The 25,821-nt window shown below is 38.8% G+C and overlaps 1 protein-coding gene across 3 annotated transcripts; it reads right to left on the reverse strand.

The window, feature by feature from the left end:
• LOC117564092 (tyrosine-protein phosphatase corkscrew) lies at window positions 1-24,962 on the reverse strand. 3 transcript variants are annotated; one of them, XM_052003872.1, is made up of 11 exons: window positions 24,812-24,962; window positions 23,710-23,897; window positions 23,501-23,627; window positions 6,051-6,213; window positions 4,687-4,866; window positions 4,497-4,614; window positions 3,286-4,139; window positions 3,127-3,217; window positions 2,735-2,924; window positions 2,095-2,657; window positions 1-2,026 (listed from the first exon to the last, which is right to left on the reverse strand). In XM_052003872.1, exons 1-11 carry the CDS (start codon window positions 24,823-24,825, stop codon window positions 1,914-1,916), a joined length of 2,601 nt encoding a protein of 866 aa, XP_051859832.1. In that variant the 5' UTR covers window positions 24,826-24,962; the 3' UTR covers window positions 1-1,913. The 3 variants fall into 3 exon arrangements, with proteins under 3 accessions (XP_051859832.1, XP_051859811.1, XP_051859854.1); XM_052003851.1 differs by lacking the exons at window positions 23,501-23,627; window positions 23,710-23,897; window positions 24,812-24,962 and adding an exon at window positions 11,291-12,261; XM_052003894.1 differs by lacking the exons at window positions 23,501-23,627; window positions 23,710-23,897; window positions 24,812-24,962 and adding an exon at window positions 6,292-6,310.
• Between the last annotated feature and the right edge of the window lie 859 nt (window positions 24,963-25,821).

Consider the following 25,821-nt stretch of genomic DNA (forward strand, 5'->3'; position numbering starts at 1 on the left):
TTGTGTTTTTCATTCATATTTTTTGTTTTGTTTTGTTTTGTTGTTTTTTTCTTTCGTTTTTGCAAAATTAATAACAATTTAAAGCACTTACGAAAAGCGTAAAATAAAAATTACAAAATTAATTTCATTTACAATTGTTTTGTTTGTTTGTTTGTTTGTTTTTGTTGTATTCTTCAATCAAGATTACTCAAAATGTTTGCTCTGTATGTGTCTCTGTGTGAGTACATGTGAGGGTGTGTGTGCGTGCGTGTGTGTGTGTGTACACGCTTGTGTGTGGATGTCAATTGTTGACACACACTTACATATGTCATTCGCCTAAAGGTACAATTGTTTTGCTTGTTTATTGCATATAAAAATTGGCTCACATTTCGATAAAAGAAAAACTAGACGACACACATACACACACACACAGTCTCACTCATAAACATGACAATGTAAAATTACAAAAAAAAAGCACATGTATAAGTAAGTGTAATATGTATAATTATGTATGCATAATAATTATAATTGTAATAATAAAATTAATAATAATAATAATCATAATAATAATGCCTACATCGAGAGTTTATCATTTAAAATGTAACACAATAAATTTGATAAGTTATATTCGTACGTCCGTATATAAAATTAAAGCAAAATACATTAATTCAATCAAAATGAGAGAGAAACAATATACAGAATACAGTTAGCTACGCGTTATACATACACATACATACATATACATATATATATATTTAAAAAAAATTAAAGAACGTTACACGTTTTACACACAAAAAATGGAAACAGCATTCAATTACAAATTACGAATTTTTCATAAAAATACACAAAAAGTACAAACAAGAGACATTGACGCGGGGAGGATTACAAGTTAAAAGGTTAACAATAAGAAACTTATGCACATAATCAGCTTAAATTAATTGTTTATGCTTAATTGTTAAGACAAGGCAAATGTGTATAAAATTTATAATTCTTTATCTTTTCATTGTTTAAATGTTTATGCTTGTAGTTTTTGTTGTTTGATGTTTGTTGTATGTTGTTGGTTGGTGTTTGTTTGCCTTGCCTGCGAATTGATTGATTTCTTATGCGCTTGCCGCTAAACTGTTCTGTTCTACGTTTTATCTGTTCGATTATTCTGTTACACACTATTTTATGCTATTCTGTTCTGTTCTGATCTGATCTATTCTGTTCTGTTCTGTTCTATTCCGTTCTTTTCTGTTCTTGGGGTTTTGTTTTTATTTTTAACATTCTGTTCCGTTTGACGCCATTTTCTTTTGAATCACAATCAACGCTTTTGTTTTGTTTTCATTTCGTTTTTCAACACTTACAACACTAAAACAATATTTGCTGCTCCTAAGCCGATGGTTCATCAACTTTTACAATGCTAACAACTACGGGGGCATAGGGCGGGTATAAATTGATACAATTACAAAAAAAAAAAAAAAAAAAAAAAAATGAACATAAAATAATAGTAATAGTAAAAATAATTATAAAAGAAAATAAAAATAGGTGTGATTACATACAAACAGTTGACGATTTAAAAATAATTGTTTTGAAAACAAAAGTTTCGGCTTTTCAAAATGGCGCGCTAACTTTGTTACAAGTTCGTTTTGGAGGTAAGAAAGTGCTTGCGTGCGTATGTGTGTGAGTGAGTGGGAGAGTGTGTTTCTGTGTGTGCATCAAGTGCAAATGCAGCTGTCGATAACATTAGCAATCATTCCTGTACATACATACGTTGCTCTCGCTCTTACGCTCGCTCCTGTTGCTTGATGCTGTTGGGCTGTTGCTTATAAGCTGTTTCTGTGCGAGTGCGAGTGAGTCAACTGTACATGATCTGCTTATGTTCTGTGTAAGTGTAAATGTAAGTGTGTGTGTGTGTTTTTTTGTGTTTGGCTTATGATTTAGAAATTCATTTGTCATGTTTTGCGCGGCGGCGTCGGTGGCGGCGGCAGCGCAGGCGCAGCAGCATATGCGGCAATATGTGGCTGCCTCAAACTGTTCATGTCTTTGGGAATGTTTTTGTATTTGGCTGAAAGATGATGGGACTGGTGAGCAACTTGAGTAAACCCGGCCGGCCCATGACCTGTTTCTGCTTACCTGCTGCTGCTGCTGCTGTTGCTGCGGCTGCTGTTGCAGATGCTGCTGCTGCTGCAGTTGCAGGTGCTGTTGCTGATGTTGCTGCTGCTGCAGTTGTTGCCTGCGACGCCGCTGCTGCAGCTGCCTGATCAATGTGCTTCTGTTGCTTGAAGGCGGCCAACGAATCGCTATAAAAATTTGATTTGCGCAAATTGCTGTTGCCGCCATTGCTGCCAAGAATGTTGCCGTTGCCATTGGCATTGCTGTTGCCGCTGCCGCCGTTCATGTTATTGCAATGATTGTTGCTGTTGCTGCTGCTGCTGCTGTTCGCTGCGCTATTGTTGTTGTTGTTTGCGCCCAACGGCGGCAACGGTGGTTGCAATTTCGAGACATGTTTGCCGCTCGCCGCATTTGCAGCATTCAACGCTGCCAATGGATCTCCTGTTGTGCCCGCTGCTACTGCTGCACCTCCTCCTCCTCCTGCTGCTGCTGCTCCCGTTGCCTTATTTGCTACTAGACTTAGATTAGAAATTGCTGGTGGTAGTGGAGATCTTTGTGAATCATTGCCAATTTCATCAGTGTACCTGAAATGACCAAATGACACGTACAAAGTTCAGTTAAATACAGTTTCATATACATTTATGCACAATTTGCAACTCACTTGATGTTGGTGTACTCGCGTCCAACCTGTATGCTCTGCTCCTCGGCCCGCTTGCGTGCGATCAGCGTCTGGATGTAATGCTGCACGGCGTAATAGACAAACTTGTACTGCGCCTCCGTTTGCACCATGCCCGAGCGCTGCGAGCGCACCATTTGAATTGTGCGCTGAATATCAATTTCGGTGTCCAAGCCTGTGAGAAAGATAGAAGAGAATGTAATGAATAAGTAAAGCTTTGCGGCAAGCAGTTCTGCACTGCTGGCAATTGCACTGCTTAGCTGCAACAGCACACTGCTTACATATTAACAACGCTAACAGCACTGTTTTGGCTGTTAACCTGTTGGAGCTGCATTCAATTGCAAATATCTAACAACTTGAACCCAAGTCACACTTACCATTTCGCATGATCTGATCCAGTATCATGTCAATGACAATAAAAGTGCCCGTGCGGCCAATTCCCGCCGAGCAGTGCACACAAATAGGACCCTGCAATTGAAATCGAATGTTAACAGTGCTAATGGTGGGCGGAAAATTCGATGTCTAATTGTACTTACGGGTTTCTCGCCAGCATGCGTGAGATTGCTCTGCTTGGTGTTGACATCCTGCAGGAAGTTGAGCACACAGCCAGGATCGGCGGGCACACCGTGATCGGGCCACACTTGGAAATGATAGTGATAGATGCGGCGCTCGGGTTTGTCGCGCCACGAGAACAAAAACTCGCGCAGCGTATAGTCATTGGTGGAGTTCTCCTTGACGCACTGGACCTTGGCGTGACCAAATTGCTTGCACTGTCCCTCGTCGGGCCAATAGCGTTCGCACTTGGTCTTGCCGCGCTCAATCTCCTTGGTGGTCATCACAATGACGCGCGTATTCTCCTGCCAAATCATGTTCCAGAAGTCCGTTTTCGTGTTCGCCAAACAGCCCTGGGTGGCAATGTACGTCTTGAACATGTCACGCTCGACGCTCAGCAGCGAACCGGAGACGCCGCTGCTTGTGGCATGCGACAACACCGAGGGCGGGGGCGAGGCATCGCCGCAGTTCTTCTTCAGCAGCATGGCAAGGCAACCGTTGAGCGAGGCCGTCGACGTCGACAGCGATTCGCTGCGTTTATGCTTGCTCAGCGAATCGGATTTGCGGCCACAGGTCACACAATTGCTGTAGGGCAACGTTGCCGATTTGACGGCGCATTGGACGCACGTCTTGTTCAGCTGCTGGCAGTTGGGGCAGTTGCGTTGCGTCTGCGCGGCGGTGCAAGCGGCACACGATTGCACCGAGTTGAGGCTCTCCGAGGAGCTGCTCATGTTGTACAGATCGCCGTCGGTGGGTAAGCGTATATAGTTGGCGTTTATGTACTCGGCTCCCGGTGCACTGCGCTCCACATCCTGCAGCTTCACACGCGTGTGATCATCTGAAAGATAGCCAAATATTTGCTTGATTAGTTAAAGATTTAATTAAGGAAACAAGTATGTCATAAATTGGGGAATTCCTTAGGGCATTAAATGTGGTATGGTAATTGGATTAATTTGGAAAGTGTAAATGGGGAAATAAGTTAAGGAATTCATTTTGATATTAAGGATTAACTGAAAGTGGAAATTGTTGTGGAATGTAATGTGGACTCAATTACTTAAGAAATTCCTTAAAATGTTTTTTGGATTAGTTGACGGTTAGTCAACGAGTTATTAAGGAATTCCTTAAGCCATTGGTTGAGGGTTCTTTTTGCAATTATTGGTCGAGGTTTTAAGCTATCAAACAGTTGACGACTTACAGGGCAATATGTTGCGGTAGCGATTCTTCAGGCGGTTCTCATCTTTGTAGCCCTCCTGGCGCGAAAAAGTATCCCGACTGTCCTGCTGCAGCGACTCGAACTCCTCCCAGAAACCACCCTGCAAGAGGCAGACAAACAGATAGTTAGATTAACATCTTCGATTCCAATTCCGAATTCGATTCCCACTCACCTTGACCAGCTGATCGACGCGAGCATTGATGCCGGCCGCTGTGATGCGTGTGGCATTGAAGGGCTGACGCAGATGCACCACTGTGCCACAGGTCTCCACCATCGGGTTGCGTTTGTAGTGTGCAATCAGTTCGGAAAGTGTGGCAAATGAATCTCCACCGCCAACGTCGTATTTCTTATCCTGAAACAGCAAAACAGACAAATGTGGCATGTTATTCAACAAGTTCCAAGCAGAACGCTAACTAATATGCAACAGATCAAGACATTGAAAAGAAAACTTACTGAAATAAGTCTAGCAAACTCCATTGACTGTTCTACAGGGTAACGCGACTAAGCGTTCGCGTTGAACCGCAACAATAAAATTAATTAAAAAACGCCACACAATTAGCTAATAAAAGTGCAAACGTGACCGCAATGTCAAATCTAAGTGAACAACAAAACAACAAAAAGCCCAACCGGTCATGTAAATAACATTATTGTAAAAAAAAAAACACAACAAAAATAACAAAAATGGCGTCAGAAGCACCAACACAACAAATAGTAACAAAATTACAAAAATATATATTTTATTTTGTGGGGACTTACAATAGTTTCGTATTGGTAAAAAAATATGGGATTGTCGTGTTTAGTGGATTGGCAAACAATCTTATATAATACTACTTTGTAGTGCTATGCACAATTCTGGCTTGTAAATCAACTATTTATATTTATAGCGAAATTTCAAGCGAACTCATTTCAATTTCAAATCCATTGTGATCGAGAAAAATCACATTTGAGTTTGCATATTATTGAACTGGGGAATTTCTTTGCCTGTTAAACAAGCAGTACGAAGCAGCGTTGTCGGCAAGCAGTTGAAAGTGCGCCAGGCTTTGGTCTAACAGCTGACCGGACAAGCAGTATATTTACATTACGCATACGCCACGAGTGCGCGAGAAATGACTAAAAAATTAAATGAACTCCTAAATGCGATGACAATAAACAAATGTGTGCACGTATTTGCACGTTACACACACACACACACACACACACACACACACACACATACTAACATATACACACGTTCAATGTAAACGTTGTAGAGTATATTTATTATAAGCTGGCATATGCAAGCACACAGTGTATACTACTAATTCAAGGTCAAACGATGAGGAACTTTACGGCCAGTCGTTTGCATTACTTGTGTATCAGCTGCTGTTGTAGTCATTGTTGTTGTTGCTGTTGTTATTACTACTGCCATTACTTGTATTATTGCTTACAGCCACAAATCGATTTGCATTCTATATCTATATCTATGTCTATGTCTATAAGTTTTTTTTTTTTTTTTTGTTTTGGCCTTTGCATTTAGTTTATTAATTTGACACTTACCTGCCATCGAATCATGACATGCGTCACTTTGTCGTCTGTGCGCACGGAAAGCACAAAATCACCAGGTTTACTTTGAGATTCACGCACAAGAAACGAACCACTCCTGCCGCGCTCCAATATCAATTTTTCAGCTTCCTTGCCAGAAAGATTGCCATGAAACCATCTGCAATAAACGAAGAAACAATAACAATCGTTTAATAATCAATCAATCAATTAAGTAGTCTGTTAATGTGTGCTCAACCTGAACACAGCTGCTGAAGATTGTCTGTCGTGCTACGTGCGCGCTTGAAGTGCAACTATGAACTGTGCACAACAAATGCAAACACAGGCGAGAAGCGCGCAAAAGCAAAAAGTAAAAAGCAAAGCAAAGCACCAAATGACAACAACTAAAAACGATGCCGACAACACAGGCTGACACTATGACAAAGGGGGGCGAGGGGAGGAGGAGAGGTAGTGCAAATACAAAATACGAATACAAATCGAATTCAATCGTTTCGCATCGCAACGAATATGCGCACAAAAATGCAACAACCCGAAGAAAACGGACAAATGCAAGGCAAACAGCAGCAGCAGCAACAACAACAGTTAGCGACGTGTGGAAAAGTGCAAGTTAGTTGCCATGTTGTTGTTGTTGTTGCTGCTGCCTCGACTCGGACTCGGACTCTGCTTACATATAAGGCTTTGTTGATTTGTCGCCTGTCCAGGCCATATGGAAGTAGTCATAGTTATAAGTAATACTCGTCTGGCGTTGCGTATACATATATATATTGGTATATAATGTGTATTTGTAGAAAACAACAATTGGCAGCTACTGTTGCTGCTGACACAGAAAGCAAAAGCCATCAACAAAAACAAACGCAAAAAAAAAAGGCTGGCGGCTGTTGTCAGTCAAATGGCTGGCTTATTGCAACAGCTCTCAGCACTGCTTGTGACGCAGTATCGATGACAGCAAGCAGTGTGCTTCAGCTTCAATTCGAACACAATCGAAAATCGGATGTTATCGATAGAACTTTTTACTTCAACAAATTGAAGAGCAAATACATTTTGCATAATTTTTCATTTTAATAAAAAATTTAAATATAAAATTCAATCAATTAACAGGGTATACACTTAGTCGCAACGTGTTTTCGTTTGGCTTTGGCTTTGGAATTGGAATTGGCCTGTTCTATTTTGCATAAATAACACTAACTTAAAAAACTTGCTTTGAATTCGAATACGAATACGAAATGCGAATGCGAACAGTTTCAGTCAGTATGTACATGTGTACATGGCTCGGTAGTTATTAAAACACTTCTCCAGCCAGGTAGTAACTAACAACACCTCGCAGAGTTCGTCGCCATCAATATGTAGATGTATACTATGTGGTCTATATGGTATAGAATAGAATCGTAAATCGAGCACAGCGAACAACTGCGAAACAAATCAATCGAATTAATTTGACTTGAGTTGACTTCACTTGAGTTGTCCTTAAGCCGGTTTCGATTTAAAAACAAACTGTTGAGCATCGTTGTCGTTGTTGGTGTTGTTTTGGGGTCATAGTTATCATAAAACATGCGGTTTAATGCTTAGACTTAGACTCATGCGTTATGTATGCGTCGAGTTTTCCCTTGATTTATCTTCCGTATATGCATGTGTGTGTGTGTGTGTGTGTTGGTTGTATACTATTTATAGATATCGACTTTACACATTATTGGATCCGTCAGTCAGCATAGCACTTAGCATGCCTTGCGAATAACTCGTTACTCGACTCGTTACTCTCTCTCTCTCTCTCTCTGTCTCTCTGTCTGCGTCTCTCTCTCGTTACATATTCAAGGTGGCTCCCCAGCCGGAATGAATCTATGGCTAATGATAAGAATGTCGATTCCGCTGATCATGTTTGCAACTTTTGTTGAATTTTCCATAACTTTAATATATTTAGCAACCGGAAATGGCATTGAAAATGCCGATAGTCGATTGTTGGTAGCTGTTATCGGATAGAGATCATTAATTGCAATCCCATTCCCATTGATCTCTGGCGTTTTTTTATTTTTAGAGTTGTCAATCAAATGCGCGCCAAGATCTAAAAATAACTTGATCATTGGCAAAAGTCATGCACAGCAGTTTTGTCGCTTGTGTTGGGGTTGCATGGAAATGCTAATGAACAAAATATGTTAATCAAAAAACATATAATTACAGCAAAACACTTTGCAAACTTGCGCAACACTGGCTCTACTGCGGTTAGTTTTTCGATTTATCGATGGAAACTCAACGGATTCGGGAACAACCCGCAATGCTAATAGAATCTACCTACAATTCCTTCTTTTTGTTGCCCCCCGACAACCAATCTTCGTCCCGTGCTTTTCTTATGCTCGATTGCCAAGTGATTCAATGCGATAATTGACTGCCTCAAAATTAGCACATTTCTCATCTGTCTATTTTTATTATTATAATTTCTGCTCTGTTCGTCGACGTCGTCGTTGTCGTCGCTGTTGTCGTTGTATTTCTTCGCATTAACGGAAAAATTGTTAATTTTGGACTAAAGGCAGAAGGCAAAAGGCAATTACATACTTAAAGTATTCAGTGTTTTTTTTTTTGTTTGTTTTAATTGCCCCATCAAAATGTATTTTTGCATCTGACTGCTGTTTGCGTCACGTTAACTTAACATGTGCAAGTGTTATATACCCTGTAATTCGTGCCAAATGTTTCGTGTTTCAATTGCGTGAACGTGTGGAGAGGTCACGTAGGCACTTTGTACATACACAAATACAGGGTATTTACTTGACAGCAGCAACAGTTTAAAAAGCAGTTGTCATATGAAAATATAAATGCAATTTGAAATAAAAATAATAAATAAACTATTTTCATTTCGTTGCTCACTTCAAAATGAAGTACACTGCTTAGTCCAGGGTATCTGGCAAGGCAAGCAGTTCGCTGTTGTTGTCACAGTTACTGTTACAGTTTCAAGTACAGTTACCGTTACACGCACACAGGAAGCAGTCGCCGTGAACAAAACTCAACCTGTTGGCCATTCATGAATGCGACGAGGCGACGCCAAAAGGTCAACAAACAGCTCAGCCTCAGTTGGAGTCTCGAATCTAAATCACAATCGCAAATATATCTACTTGTGTGTGTAAATATATTCTATATAATTATGCATACATACGAATGTATATCGCATAAATTATCATTTGTCACAGCTTAACAAATTTGTGCGCTCGCAAAACTCACGAAAAAAGTAAAAACAAAAACAAAGCAAAACAAAACACAACACAACAAACTGGAGGCTGGTATCCACGGTATTCAAGTTCTGTGACTGAGAAGGGGAGGGGGCGAAGCAAATTGCACATATTTCAAATTGCAAATTGTTTCAAGTTTTATGCCCTTTTGCAAATCACTTGGTTGTTAAAAACTCATTCATATGTTAGCTTGTAGCTTTTGCTAAAGCACTTCACATATGCAAAAAACAAGAGGCAAATGTAACTCATTAAGCTTTTGCGCTTTGTGCTCTTCATTCACATTAATTAATCAAACTGCATGGAAATAAATCAATAAGCAGCATTGACTGCAAATAATTGATTAAGTTAAGTTGCAAAATGCAGCAAAAGTTTTCATCAAGTCAGCACAGAAATAGATAAGACTGAATAACTTGGAGTTGCATGATTTATGCAGCTATTAAGTTAACGTTAATGTGCTACAAAAAGTTCTAATATTTTCAAGAAAGTGAGATTACTTTATACGCTGGCGAAAATCAATTAACATGCGGTTGCAGCTGTCAAGGCAAGCAGTACACAGGTGAAGCAGTGCAGTGCGAAGCAGTGGAGGGGAGAAAGAAAGGAGTGTTAATTGAAGTGCGCACTCTGTTAACGCTCTAACGATAAACAGCAAAAGTGACCCACTAAACGGCACAGCCGGAAGTGCAACAATGCGACCCTGGGGAGCTAGTTGCCTCCACCTCCAAGGTCTGTGCTGAAAAGTTTCCATTGCCAAATGAGAGAGAAGGGCAGGGGAGGGGAGATGAAGTGCGGGATAAATGTCTGATAAGCGGTGAACACACACAGTCGACGACAATGCAAAGAATTGAAAGAATCTGTAAGCTACACACCACATGTGTGTAAACAGTGGTGGGTACGGGGGGCGGGGGAGCTCTGCAAAAGTGTGTGTACTCCCACATCCAGATAATAAAAGCACGTTTATTTAGCCAAGGTAGAGAAGAGGCTGCGTTGTCTGTTGTGTGCCAGTTACGATTCGCAGGTATGCGATCTTTTTCTTTTTTTTCTGTTTTTTTTTTTTTTCGTTTGTCGTTTATCAGATGCCCGTATATGTATTTAGTTATTTATGAGCCTGGCATTTTGCTTGTAGCACGACGCTAAATGGTGTGGATCATTTCATTAGAACTTATGTCGCAGTTCTCTCTCTCTGCGGCAGCTCTAAATGCAAAAATCAATAACAAACAATACGCAAAAAACAACTTGAACAACAATAACAACATCGAAATAAATAAGAGACTATAATACCATTAAAATGAGACGAACAGTTGATGTTCTATAACTTGATAGATGCGAAATATAATTTATCTCTCGCAGTACTTTTTAGCGAGTTTGTCATAAAACCGCACTTAATTGAGGTGAGTCGGAAATGCCTGGCTGTTGACTATTTTTTCAATTTTTTTTTTTTTTTTTTTTTGGTTATAGGGTATATTCATAACTGAAGCTCCAACTGTTGAGAGATGTCTCATAAATAGGAGTGCAAACAAAGCGGAGGGAGCGAAGAGAACACAAAAAAAAAAAAAAAAAGATGAAAATCAGACGTGCAGGCGTTTTGTTTACCCATATTTTGACCATATATAAATAAATGTGTAAGTGTGTGTGTGTTTGTATCTGTCATATGTCTATCTATTAGAATGTCACTAGCCCCACTCAATCGGTTGCTGTTGTTTTTGCTGATGCTTAGCTTAAATATTTACTCATTTGCGTGGCAATTTTGGGCACATGACAATTTGTTGCTATTACTACCATTGTTGTTGTTGTTGCTGCTGCTGCTGTTGTTGCTTATTAGATTGTTGTTAATGGCAGCACACAACAACAACAGCAACAGCATTAATTTAATTTGTGTGGCGCACGCGCCTCAGCAGAGACACAACAAACAAGGGACGCGCGCGTTTTAAGTCGCGCCTAATTTGTTAAGCAGTGTGCGCGCGTTTTTTCGACGCGCCCAATTTGAGGTGTTTTTCTTCTTCGTCTTCTTCTTCTGTTAACACTTACTTGAAGCCAAGGAGTTGCACACGCATGGCCGCCAGGAGCGCCAGTGTGTCGCTGGAGCCGCCAAAGCTGTTGTGCGTTGTCGCAAAGCTTGGCGGCGATGCTGACCACGATGTGGGCGTAACGGGATAAGAGGCGGATGTGGCGGTGGGCGGGGCAATTGTGATGCTGTTAGAGCTGTTGCTGCTGCTTTGGCTGCCTCGCGGCGAGGTCAGTGGCAGATGCAGCGACTCTGTGGAGGAGCTGCTCGATGAGGCTGTCGTTGACACAGGTCGCACTCTCGACTGATTGTTGTTGTTGTTGTTGTTGTGGGCAACGCCTCGGATAATCATGGCCAGCTCATCGTTGCTCATGCAATTTTTGCACTGTCGTTCATCGGTTGCAGCTGTTGCTGCTGCTGCTGCTGTTCTTGCTGCCTTTGTCTTGTGACCTTTGCTGGGCTTCGATTTTGTGTGACTTTGACTGTGACTCGGGGTGTAGCTGTTACTGCGACTGTAACTGTGACTGTTGCTCCTCGACGTGCGTCCTCCTCCTCCTCCTCCTCCACCTCCTCCGCCGTTGCCGTAATGCGCTTGTATCGCACGCTCGTATTCGAAATTGCGCTGTTTGTTGTACTCATTAATACTGTTATTGTTGTTGTTGTTAATATTACTGCTGCTGTTGTTGTTGTTGTTCTTGTTGTTGTACACCTGCTTCTCCTGCAGTTTGTTGTTGACAACGTTGCCCAGCGAACTGGACAATTTCTCAAGGCACTTGTTGAACAGCATTTTGACTGCTTGCTTTTTTGTATGGTTTTGTTTTGTTTTGCACTGCTTGCGACTTGTTGCACTTTTATGTTGCGGTTTCTTGTTTTCCTTTCTTCTATGCGGTTTTCACTTTCTAGCGATTTTTACGCATTAACTTTCTCAGCACACAAAAAAAAAAAAAAAACAAAAATAAATTGAATACGATTGTAAAAACTTCCACAGCGGAAAATACGCGATAAAAGTTGTTTGTTTTTTTAATATTAACGTTTTTGTTGCTGTTGTTCTGGTTTATGTAACGACTTGCTTAGCCACACAACAAGTTGTTGTTGTTGTTGTTGCTGCTGTTAATGTGTTAATGCTTGTGGGCCGTAAATCTATATACAAATGTGTGTAGTATATAGCAACTATTTGTGTTCTCTTAATAAGAATAACAATAACGTTTATTTTGCATTTGTTTTTGTTTTTATGTTTTACGATTGTTTTTATTGCACAATTTTCTTAAAAACCGACAGCAATTTCTTTTCTTTAACTAAAGTTGTCGTTGTTAGTGTTGGAATTGTTGTTGTTGTCGATTTCGTTGACAATTTGGCGGCTGTTTTGGCTGCTGCGTCGTCCAGTCGCGTTTGTGCTGCAATCAAATGCTCGAAAACGAATGCGGCTGAAGGCATAATCTAGTTTATCGCGTTAATTGAAGTTAACAAAAATAACTGTGTTATCGAATGTTTCGCAAATCGAATTTGATTTTTTGTTTGTTTTTCTTTTTCTTTTTTTCTTTTCAAAAAGCCGCCCACGCACTTGGACTGCTTGTTGCACTGCTTGGGCGCGAATTGCTCGTTAAACTGTTGTATTTCTGCTTTGTTCGCTTTGATAATGCGTGTTGTTGCGCCGTTGAACCGCAACTCGAGAATGAAGCTCCAGCAGCCAAGTGTTAAGCTTTTTGCTCAAGTCTCTGGCTACTTCGTGTCGTCGTCGTCGTTGTCGTTTGTTGTCGTCTTCGCTGTTGCTCTCGGCTTCGTCTTCGGCTTCGTTGTTGTTGTTGGTGTTGTTGTTGTCGACGTCGTCGTTGTTCTTGACTCGCGTGTTGTCTCTTTTGCTGCTGGAGGTTGCTTTGGGGTTCTTGCTTGCTTTGTTGCTTGTGCTCGCTTGCTCTGCCGCTCTGTTCTAAGCGCTCAGATCGTGTGCTCGTGAATGAATGAATGTTGCCTGACTGCGTGCGCCGCTTTTTGTTTTAAATGCACGAAAATGCGAAGCGACTTTAACTCGAACTCACAACTCGAACTCGTCTTAATCTTGGTCATAACATGTCAGCCTAATGTAATCACTGACGTTCTTCTCCGCCTTTTTTTGTTGTGCCGGGGGGAGGGGCACGAGGGCGTTGGCGTTGGCGTTCCCGTCGGCGCCGTCGTCGTCACTCTTGTTATTGTTTTTGTTTTTGTTTTGATGCCCGATGACTGTTGTGTGTTGACAACAACTGTTTGTTGTTTCTTGTCACATGCAAGAAGTGACTTGCGGCTTGCACTGCTTCTTGCACAAGCAGTGGTAAATAGAGATGTACCGTAAGCGATGTTATCGTTGTTGTTATCGATTTGCAGATTTTTTACTCTAACTGGAATTTTGTTTACGACTGAGCTTTAAATTGTTGTTATTATCGTAAGGAGGACGCCCCTACATTAAGTGCAATATTTTACAACTAAATAATTAACAATAAGATTTGCTGCGCAATCGTCGTGAATGACTTTCAGTAAATAATTCAGTTTAACACCCGATACTGGGTGGCCCACCCCATGATATTTGAAAAGAATTGATCGTATTGCAGCTAGAGTGAAAGCACTGCACCAGTCAAGAACCATTTGAAAGTTGCCCATCATGCAGCGACGGCACTTTTACTTTTACACGTTGTACACATTGCACATGTCGTGGACAATGACTAAGATAATTGAAATGATGTGTGTACTGTACTACACTGTACTACATGATTGCTGCTTGTTGATTGTTGCTTGCATGTGACAGCATGCACTTAGTTAACAGCTATTTGAATGCTAAGCGTTCGACATGGCAAATGAATCAGAAACCGAATTCTCATTTATGTAGCATATAGGTGTTTGTGTGTGTGCGTGTGTGTGTATATATGGTCATAATGTGGATGAGATGGTAAAGCAGCGTGTAAGCGCCGCCAGTTACCTGCTACCGGAAATGAAATTGAAACCGAATTAACAATGCGGGCAATTTTTCGTAGGGGGGGATTTTGTTGTAGCTGTTGTTGTTGTTTTTGTTGTTGCAAAACCGTAATACAGGGAGATAGCTAGCACACAAAGCGAGAATGAGAGCGACAAAAAGAGAGAGAGAGAGGGAGAGAATTACGGCGAAACAGCTCTTCTTCTATGGCGCAGGCGCGCAGACGTCAGAGACGAACGTGCCCCGCATATTTGGCAGCCAATTTTGGCTTTGGTTTCGCGTTCACATCTTGTGACGACGTGCGCCACCGACAGTGCTCATTCTCATTCTCAGTCTCAGTCTCATTCTCAGTCAATAGCTCTGGGCACTCTTGGCGACAGACAGCCAGACAGACAGACAGACGGACAGAATCGGGACTGAGCTCGCTTTGTGGGAGTTGTTGGCGATGACAAACATTTGGCTTACGATAGTCTTAGTCTCAGTGAACGCCTCATCATCGAATTTCGCTGGAACTTTCGCAACGTCACAAATTGAAAACAACAACAGCCAGCAGGCCATAACATTAATCAGCTTTAATAGTGTCTTAAAGCAGCAACCACAATAATATTTGTTGAAAAACAATCAACTTACAACCACGTTGTTTGACATAAACAATAACAAGTTGATGAAAAGCCTAGAACTTGCCTAAGCAATATCATTGTTAAGTTATCCCAAAGAATTTATACAAACAATATCCTCTTAAAGACTACGTAATCCATGATGAACAGCTTGCTAATGATTATTGTACTCAACTAATAACAAATTTAAGAAAATATAAGAAAAATATCATAAATATCGAAATATTTATCGAATATAATATTTCGACTACAAATAAAATTCAAACTTAAGAAATATTATTTCAAAATTGATGTTCAATTTGAATTTCATTTAAAGTCCAAAAAAAAGTATTCGATAATTTATTAAAAACTATAAAGTCTTTACTTTACAATTGTCACATAATATGAAAGACAAAAGAGTGAGATTCCAAATTACATAATAAAAGAAAAAAACAATAAACCAATATTTCAATTTTTCAATTTTTAGAAAACACTAAAAATAGTAAACAATGTAAAGTTTTAAACATTGTTTACTATTTTTAGTGTTTTCTAAAACACGTGGCTATTAAGCAGAATTTCTATAGTTTACATAAACTTTTCAGTTTGCTTTGTTGATAGACAAAAAAGGACAACCACAAAAAAAAATAGTCACAAAACAATCAATTTGCGTTGACTTAATAAATTTGTTAGGTTAATTTAGCCGAGACCACAGTACGAAATAAGCTGTTAGTCACTGTACAAATAATTTCATTAGTTTAAATTGAATTATTAGCCGATTCTGTGAGCTGTCGATGTACTGAAGTCGAGAGCCAACGCAATTTGAAATTCAACAGAAATTAGAACCTGAACTTTTTTGATGCAATCAAAATTTCCAAATCGCGTATTTTCGATATAAAATTGCAAGTGATTCAGAGAATTACTTTGTCAGCTTAATTTTCAGAGTTTCACGTAATTTGCCAGCAAATAAAAAAAATGCATAATGAGATGAAAGTTCGACACAAAACAATATGGAAAAAGTGAATCTCAGAAAGAAGATTATCACATAGTTTTGAAAACAGTTCTGGCAAAGTAAAAGTTGAGTAATTGCAATCTTGTTGGACTGCTTTTGAAGATCTGTAGATATAGGCGAGAATAATTACTGCATTGGAGTGTATGAATAGTTTTACGAGTATGATATGATTCGTATATTCATTCAGAGCCATTTCAAGAGCATTCAAGCGACGACCTTCGTCTACCCAAAGTGCTGCCCAAAACAGCCGCTATACAACAACGACAACAATGACAACAACAGTAACAACAAAAGTAATAATAATAATAATAAGAAAACCTCAGCGCGATCGCATTTGGGCACGCCGAGCGAGCGAACGACAACAACAGCAACAACAACATGAAACCGAACAAAATGTTCATATAAAAATAAACATAATTTATTGTTAATAACGATTTTGTGTTGTGCGCAAATGTCGGCGTTTAATATGCGAGGCGCGAAACTATGCGACGCATTCGGTTGTCCATTCCCCAATCTCCAACCTGCGACCATCCTCCTCCTCCGCCTCCCCCTCCTCACACCGCTCCAGCGAATCTTCCTCTTCGTCTCGTATTTTATTGTTGTACTTTTGTTATACCAAAAAAACACTCTCTGGAGCTTCACAAATGTTCAGTGGGACTTGGCATTGAGGCGTCCCCAACGTTGGGGTTATTAGCCGGCCAGTTATCGGCTCTAATCAATCGATAGCCAAGTTCAAGGTTTTGCTTAACTCGAAACCCTTATTACAAAGAAAATTAATACAAGCAACGTTTTGAGTGAGTGAGACTCGAGTGAATCACTCGCCATTTACATGCTAAGCATAGTTTGCATAATTCTTATGAAGCAATAACTATGTATTTACATAAATGTACTATACTATATATAGTAGACATACATATGTGCATATTTGTGAGTAAGTCTCGTGACTCAACTAGTTGTGCAATACACCACGTAGAATCGATAGCTTAGATGTGATATATAGTATTTAAAGCTATATCATCTTTGATTTCACAGAAATCAAATTCTAGCTACTCTCTAAGTATATTTCCTTTTAAATTCGATTTTGTAATTTAAATAATGATATGAAATTAAATTGATCTCCAATTTTTATTTACTAAACTTACAGGGTATTAACGAGAATGTCTTTGGAAAATATTTTGTTCTTTTCAGAATTGTAAATTTAAATATTTCTAACAACTTCCATTTTTCTTAATAAGTATTTTCTCTTACTGGATTTATCAAAGGATTTTAAAGAGTTCTATCAAATCCAATTTTTAAAACATTTTCTCTATTTACAGGGTTTCAATATATTTCTAACACTTTTGATGTCGCTATCTTTTTGATTTATCATTTTAAATAATTCTAAAAAATTTACTCTTTCCTAATTAGTTTTTTTTTCTTACTGAATTTACCAAAGAATTTTAAATTTCAAGAGTTCTAACAAATCAAATTTTTAAACCATTTTCTCTATTTACAGAGTATCAACAAGAGCCTATATAAATATCTTTGGAATATATTTCTAACACTCTTTAAGTCGCATTATTTTTAAAAATCTCATTTTAAATAATTCCAAAAAAATACTCTTTCTTAATTAGTAAGAATTCCAAAATTCAATAGTTCTATTAAATTTAATTTTTAAACCATGTTTCTCTAATTACAGAGTATCAATAAGTGTCTACCGTTAGTTTCTCAAAGGCAGTGAAATAACAATCCAATAAATATAAAAAATTTAAAACTTTCCTTTATAGTTTTTAAAAATAAATACTAACGATCAATAAGCGAGCAGCTAACAAGGTCAGCAAAATAATAATTATACTATTATTATTTCCAATAATCATAGATATTTGGGGGGTGGCAATTTAAATAAGATTAACTAGCGAGTTAATAAATAATTAAATAATTAATATGCGGGGAATATTGTAAAATTGAAATCTATATTCTCTTGGGAATTTCTCGACAACGACGACGACGACGACGAACAAATGCTACAACTGGATATTTCCGAATCGTCCGTTGACAATGAATCTGTAGTTTATAGACTTTTTACAATTCCGTTTCTTTTATTGTCTGACTGGCTGGCGATGAATTATGAGGCACGACGAAAATAACTATTATTAGGTATACACAGCTGCATTATGCCTGCCCTATGTCACATTGTGGAGGCGGAGTTGTTGTATTGATATTCACATTCATCGGTTTTTTTTTTTTTTTTTTTTTTTGGGTCTACGTGCGCTAAGGGATTACACAATCAAGTCAAGTGAATGTAAACCAGGTCAAAAAGTGCAATTTTCTATTGTGTTCGAACAGACAGCAACAAAAGCAAGTAAGTAAGTAATAGTTGAATTTACGATTTGCTTTCTCTTATTTGCTTCCGGGATGTGAGACTTGACTTTGTACGATATTGTATGTGAAGGACAACCTTTCGCCAAGCTCTAGCTGAATGCTCAGATCTCATGTGAGGGTTTTAACCAGAATCAAATCAAATATCAATAATATTCAGACTTTGTCCGTCTTTTCATTCTCTGCGTCCATTTGCGGTTTGGCGCACGTTCGTGATGTGTGCTTTAAATCGTGTGGCCAGACCATTTAGGATATAATTTATACACGTCTCTCTACACAGCCATATAGACCCCAGCCATATAACGATCCAACTCATACGACTCGCATCGAAGCATCTAACTGTTCTGGCTTCGTGCGCACATTTGATTAACAACAACAACAACAACACAGCAAGAACAACATTGTAGAAGTTGACTTAAGGGAAGTACTCGTACTTGTTCGCAATGCAAATGCAATTGCTAAAGTCAACTGAACGCACAAGATCTGATCAAGCATCGAAGATCAAACACAGCGAAGATAACGCTGCATCGTAACGTATGAATATAAATAACAATTGATGCTTTGTGCTACTGATTTGAATATTCAATCAAATTTTGAATTTCATAAAAAAGATTATTATCTAAGCTTTAAAAAGATCACTGATCTGAATAAATAACTATCAGATATTTATAATAAATAGAATCTTTATAAATTAATGCGTCTAACTGTAGATCTAAAAACAATAACTAGCAATTTGTAAATCAGTTGAGAGTTTGTTTTGATCGTGCTGTGCGTGATTAGAAGTAATTGCATTTAGTGATCAACAAAAGTACCTCATCTTGATCACACCATAGCATCGTTAACTGAACAGTATAGATCACTTGATCACAGTTGATGGATTGATCGCTTGATCGTTCTGTTTATATAAGAAAGTGATCTTGTTGTGAGTGAGTTTGCCTTTTGGGGAACTACACTTAGACTCAACCAACACCATCGTTTCGATCACACTGGCGATCATGTGATCGTTACAACATCAACAATCCAGATGCTGCCAGCCTTAATGTCTCTTCTCCCTGTGATTGCCAGCCTGCCTGCCTGACTGTCTGTCTGTCTGTTTGCTTGAGACAGGTAAATGGGCCAAATAAATAGGTGATAAAATTCTTATGGCCTGATCGCATCGTTATAGTTAAGTGCCCGCTCAGGATGTCACGCAGCTCACAAAATACAATTAGCGTGGGGCGGCAACAAAATTATATATGCCAATATATACCATATAGTATATAGTATATATGAACCATATAGCGACGCTAAGGCATAGATACAAATGCCACTTTAACTGTGGCAACTGTGCGGCAAACAGATTTCAAAACTCAGATACGGATACAACACATTCAGTCAGAGAGGCTGTCAACGTGCACGGCATAATTTATAAAGCATTTTGTAGGCTTGTCTTAATGGCGAAAATTGTAAACATTTAGCATTTCAAGCTACACTTCAAATGAGCCTGAGACAACTCAGAAAGCGTCTCACCAAACCCCCATTATCCAACCAACCGCCAACACAAAACAAATTGAAAACTTAATTGATTATTGTCAGATTTACTCAAGTGGTTCTACGCTCTACTGCGACTATACGAGTATATACACATACTATATAATGGAGAATGTATCTCGCATTAATCGAGAAGAAAGTAATGCACAATTAACAATTATCATTTTTTAATTACAACCATGTTATTAAACAACTTGCTGCGTTGCAACTAGATAAACAGCATGTGAATAACACTTGTCGCTGTTATTATTCTTATTGTTTTTCACGCCACTATAATTAATAAGTTTTTTGTTGAATATGGAATTCAAAAAGCAAAATATTTGAATTACACTCATAACTTCTTTACAGTAAATCCGTGTAACGTAGAAATTAAGAAAACTATATATGCAAAACTTTATTACTTTCGTTCAACAATAATGAAAATACTTATGGACTTGCATTCAAGTATTAGAAAAAGATTGCGAAATGAAGCCATAAATAGGCCAATCCCTCAAGTAGTAAATTTTAATTATTCGAGAAATTGAGAAATATTCAAAAGAGTATATTGCAAATTTGTTAAGGATATTAAATAAAAAATGTATATATATACAAAGAAAACTATTAAATTTGTTTAACAATTCCTACAAAAGGTGAAATTTTTCACTTTAACCTCAAGTTTTAAAATATTATTTCGATAAAGTGGCTTAAGAAGTATATTGAATTATTTAATTTTATCGGAAATAACTGAAGATATAATGAACACTTAATATTGCAAATATGTTAAGGAAATAGGAATAGAATTTTAATATATTTCTTCAATTCTTAGTAATCAACATAAACTATTAAAGGTAGAATCACTTTTCGCTTAGGTTTCAAAATAAAATTTCGAAATAAAGACAAAATTTGTCATTCACATAAACTTAATTAGTGGCTTAAATTCGAGAAATCTTCGGAAACTTTCTTCACAAAGAGCAACTTTGCCCAAATTTACTTCCTCGTTGCCAGCAAGGGAATCCCAGCATAAAATTGGCTTTTATTGAGGTTCTTTTTTTGTTGTTGTTGTTCTTGTTGCGTTACATCACATTGTAAAGCACGTTACAAACGAACAACACTACACAACAACAACAACAGTAACAGTAACAATAACAATAACCGTTGGAATAACAATTACAATAAACACTAACAAAATGGCGGACGCTGCTCGTACTATGCATACAGATCAGAGCTTTTATGTAAGGCGGAAGCTCACAACTCCCCCACAAAGCAGATCACTCCTCCACACATGCACACATACATACATTCATTAGTGTATGTATATACATACATACGCATGTGTAAGAAGTGAGAGTTGAAAGCTCTTCATAGAATTTCAGCATGACTCAAAAGTTGTTGTCTCTCTAATGAGGAAGTTGCGCCGCAGCAAGCGCAAATGCAAGAGCGAGAGGGAGCAAAAGAGACGACGACAGAGTTTGCGCGCTTTCTTTTGTTCCTGTTTGTTTGGCATGGACTAAGACTAATTTTAGATTCATTAAAAAACGTGCCGAAATCAATTGCGAACGTCATCTGGACAAGAGCGTCACGAATTGACGAAAGAGACCGACCGGCCCAGTGAGATCAGTTAAGGGAACAAATCAAATTCGATTTATAAATACATAATACAACCAACCAGTAACAACAACAACAACAATAACAACAACAAATATAATTTGCTGGCAAAATTAAAAATAACCCACACACAACGAGAAGAACCAATAATTTCAATACTTCGACCCACAGAACGTCACATTGCGAAATTCAACATACAACAGCAGTGCAGGCAATATGCGAATTATTGAATATTGTGCATTGCCTGAATTGAAGTGTCGTGTGGTGAAGTGTGGGGGGGAGGGGGGAGGCGGTTGCGTTTGGGGAAACAGTCGCTGTGTTTAACGTCAGCGATGCGCACTTAACACAGTTTAAGAGCAGTCTGTTTATCGATTTGCAGTTCGATTTCGAGTTTGAATTTCAGTTGCGGATATTTTTAAGTGGCTACCAAAATTAGCAAAAAAAAAAAGGCAGACGGTCAAAGTCAGGTGGGCGTGGCATGGTGTGGCAAAAGGTGGCTGACCGTTAGGATGCGGAAAATGCAAAAACAATGCACGCCAGTCACAACACCAGAAGCAACAGCAACAACAACAACAAATTGGAAACACATTAAACAAAGAGCGAGCGAGATGGCAGGCGGCAGCATGAGTGTGGGTGTTAGGAAGTGCAAGTGCGAGGGAGAGCACGTTTGGCTGACTGACTGAGACTGAAACTGAGGAGAAGCCATTGTAATAAAATATTTGACAGTCAGACAACAAAAATGTTAATAAGCAATAAATAACAAAAATACTTTAGCGTGTGCGTGTTCTCCGACTGTATGTGTGTGTGTGTGTGTGTGTGGGTTGCAAAAGGCATTAACAGCGGCGCACCAACAATAACAACAAACAGAAATCGCACAATGCATTAACTTGTATGGGCAATATCTTGTGGGTGTAACTTAATGTACATATATGTATGCATGTGTGTGTGTGAACACTGCTGCGTTAAATCGTATTTAGAAATTATTCACACCAAATTTCTATTAATTTGGTTTAACATTCACTCGCACACACACACAGAGAGACAACCGCTGTCAAACATGAGCATATTAACATGTGCTTTGCCTAATTTTAACAGCTCGCTGTTAACGCAACATTTGCACGTGTCGCTTAGTTTGCGGTGCTGTTAACATAGCAGACAGCGCGTCGCGTGCGATCGTTACACATACATACATGCCCGCATATCTATATATGTGTGTGTGTGTGGGGGTTTATCTATGTACGCTTTCTTTTTGCCAGCATATAATCGACGACACAATGCACAAGTGTTTATTTTTATCAAACAATCGCATTTGTGGCTATTGCAATACATAACATTTAATTTGTATGTTTCTTACAAGAAGCAGGCTGAAACCGCAATCGATAGTCTAGTCAATCTGATTGGAAAATCGGCCAATCGCCTTTTAATTTCAAACACTTTCCCCCAACTGCCTATGCAATATATAATGTACTATATATACTTTATGTATGAATGTAATAAAAAGTGTATTCGAAAATTCAACGCACTGTTCGATTTTGAGTACACAAAAAAAAACAAAAAATTGCAGCACTCTCGCATAACAAAAACAAAACAAAGCAGATAGAGCTGATACACACACATACACACACATACATGTGTAAGTTGCAATCTTCGAGGTGACGTTAAGCAAATACCCTGTAAGGAGTTCATTCAATTTTGCGCACCGAGAAATGCTATAAAAATGCATGTGTGTGTGTTAGTGTGCGTGTGTGTATATATTTAAGTTGTTGATATTACAGATAAATACATACACAACCCAGCACCAAGAACGCAATAATCAACGAACAAGTTCAACGTCCTGATCGAGAATATATAATATGTATACATATAGTATAATTAATACGTGCGACGATTGCAGCTGTGTAGCATAATTAAAATACCCTCTGCAAGGCTGAATACAGAATTGGGTCAAGGAAATGACGAGCTATAGCATATCTATGCATGTTACGCACACCATTTCAATGCATGCGCCTGTGTGTGTGAGTGTGTGTGTGTATTATAGACAGCATGGCGACATCATCATCGGTCGAATGAGCCATCAGCTGCACAATGTGTACATACATAGATACGTATGGGAGGGGGAAAGAACTCTGATTCGAATTACAAACACAGCAACAGCTGTTATCAAGAGTGACGTTCCAATTGGAAAACAAGAAGGATATTTAGCCGAGGCACTCACCTTTCCGTTGTGGGCTCAGCGCATATGAGCGGCTGCTTCAGCTCAATGGCCTGACCATTTTTCTCCTTCAGCTCCCCATTCTCCACATAATATTGTACCAGCTCCGGCAATGTTGCAAATTTCTCACCTGCATGACAGAAGGGGAGATCATATTGTGATTAGTTTAAATTGGATGACAGTCCATAACATAGTGCAGTTTATCCACTTACCTCCATAAAGATCGAAAAAGTCGCCATTGTTTTGGATTTTAATGTGTGTTACCTCGTTACCCCGACGCACGGAAAGTGTGAATGCGCCCGGATTTGATGATGATAGACGTGCTAGAAATGAACCGTCGAAACCTTGTTCCTGTAGTAATGTTTCAGCTTCGATGCCCGTTATCGTTGGGTGGAACCATCTGTAAAAATTAGGGGCATAGTTCATCATCATCATCATCATCAGCAACAGTGTGAGTGAGAATGCACAAATATTTAGTGTAGAGGTATTTGATTTGAATGTGTGCCTGTGTGTGTTTATTACAGCTAATCAAGTGGTGTGTAAATATACATAGTTCCTAATATCATTTAATGGGACGTTCGAGTTGTTCCCCCCTGTTTTGGGGTTGCGCATGTCGTGAATCGTGCAAATTGCACGCGTGCACGCGAACGCGATCGTGAGCAGGGAAATTCTCGTTTCGTTTTGCACATCTCCAGCAGCAGCGAAAAACACACTCACACACACACACACACAAAAGACACCCTGCAAACACCGCAACAGCCGCTGACCCAGCCACCTGCCTGACCAAGCTCCCCTCTTTCCCCATCGCCCACCAAACAGCAACAGCGGTAGCAACAGAAACAGAGGTGGCAGGCAGACCGCAACAGCTGTAGATGTAGCCGTAGCTTTAGCTTCATAGCTTTGGCTGTAGCGCGACCGATATTGCGATATTATTGCGAGAGGAGAAGAGTACAGGGTGGCCGGAAAGGGGGAAAAGGGGACAACCAACGGGGCTGCGTCAGCGGCTGCTGCGGAGCAATTTACTTTCAGCACTTTGTTGCACTTTTTTATCTCAATGTTGTTGTTTCTTTCTCTTTGGTTTTTTGATTTTTGTATATACTTATACATATGTAAATAGCCCCAGAGTGTATCTATGTGTATGGCTATGTGTGTGCTTATGGGCTTGTGCGCGCGTGTATGTGCCTGTGTGTGTTGGGGAATGTGTGTGGAAGTGTGTGAGTGTGTATGTGAGCATGGTACATCTGGGTTTGGAGCGTGTGTGTGCGTGAATCTTGTATGTGTGTATGTGTGTACATTGTCGTTTTTCCTATTTACCTTCGCGATGACATTTTCTTATTGAACGCGCACTTAAAAAATAAATAAATTTTACACTTAACGAAAAAAAAAATTAACTTATATGTATATGCTTTTGTTTAAACTTATTTTTACTGTTTGGATACAAAAAAAAAACTATGGATAGGCAAGGCAGCGTGACCGCAAGCTGAATTTCAAAATATACTAAATACTAAAAGCTTCGCCAAAAACAGAAATATACTGCAATCGCATGCACATGGCTGGTCCTATTCGATTAGTGATGAGGCAATATGTGAAAAAGGCGTGTCAAAAGGCGCTACTTTTCGAATGGATTTCCAATTATTAAAATAAAGATTGATGACATGCGAATTTTATGTAATTATTTAATAAACATTTTAAATTTTCATTATTTACATATAAGAAATGTTATTTTTTTTTAAATACGAAAATTATTGAATGATTTCTGTTATTTACTTGCATATGAGCAAGGGCGCCATTGCAAATAATAAATGTCAAAATATACCATAAATTTGCATTTCATTGTGTGGTATATTGATGTCAAAAACTACAATATACGTTAAATGGCCACACTGTGGAGCCAATTGGAGCCATCCGTAACAGTTTCTATCGAAGTCGTAAAGTTGTGTACACACTGATGTTTCCCAATTTGAAAATTTGTTCTATACAGTTTACTATATAACAAGCAAAGCAAAGATTATTTTTTTCATTATTTCGGCTTACCTCCATTGAAGAAATTCCATGCGTGTACAATAGTTTATCAAGATATTCGTTGAACATCTGACGCACATAGAACAACACTGACTCTGGGTGTTATCGATAAGAATGTTGCGCTAGGATATCGGAAACCATATTTCAATTTGAAAAACGACAAGATTGGCTTTTGTATTTTTGTTTTTATTTAAGCAATTTAAAAGTTTTCCCTTTTTGTATATAGAGCATTGCATTGCATGTATACATATACATTTATTTATATATATAATGCATCTTATTTGTGTTTTTGTTCTTTACTA

Source organism: Drosophila albomicans, chromosome X, assembly GCF_009650485.2.
Source record: "Drosophila albomicans strain 15112-1751.03 chromosome X, ASM965048v2, whole genome shotgun sequence".
NCBI classification, from domain to species: Eukaryota; Metazoa; Arthropoda; class Insecta; order Diptera; family Drosophilidae; genus Drosophila; species Drosophila albomicans.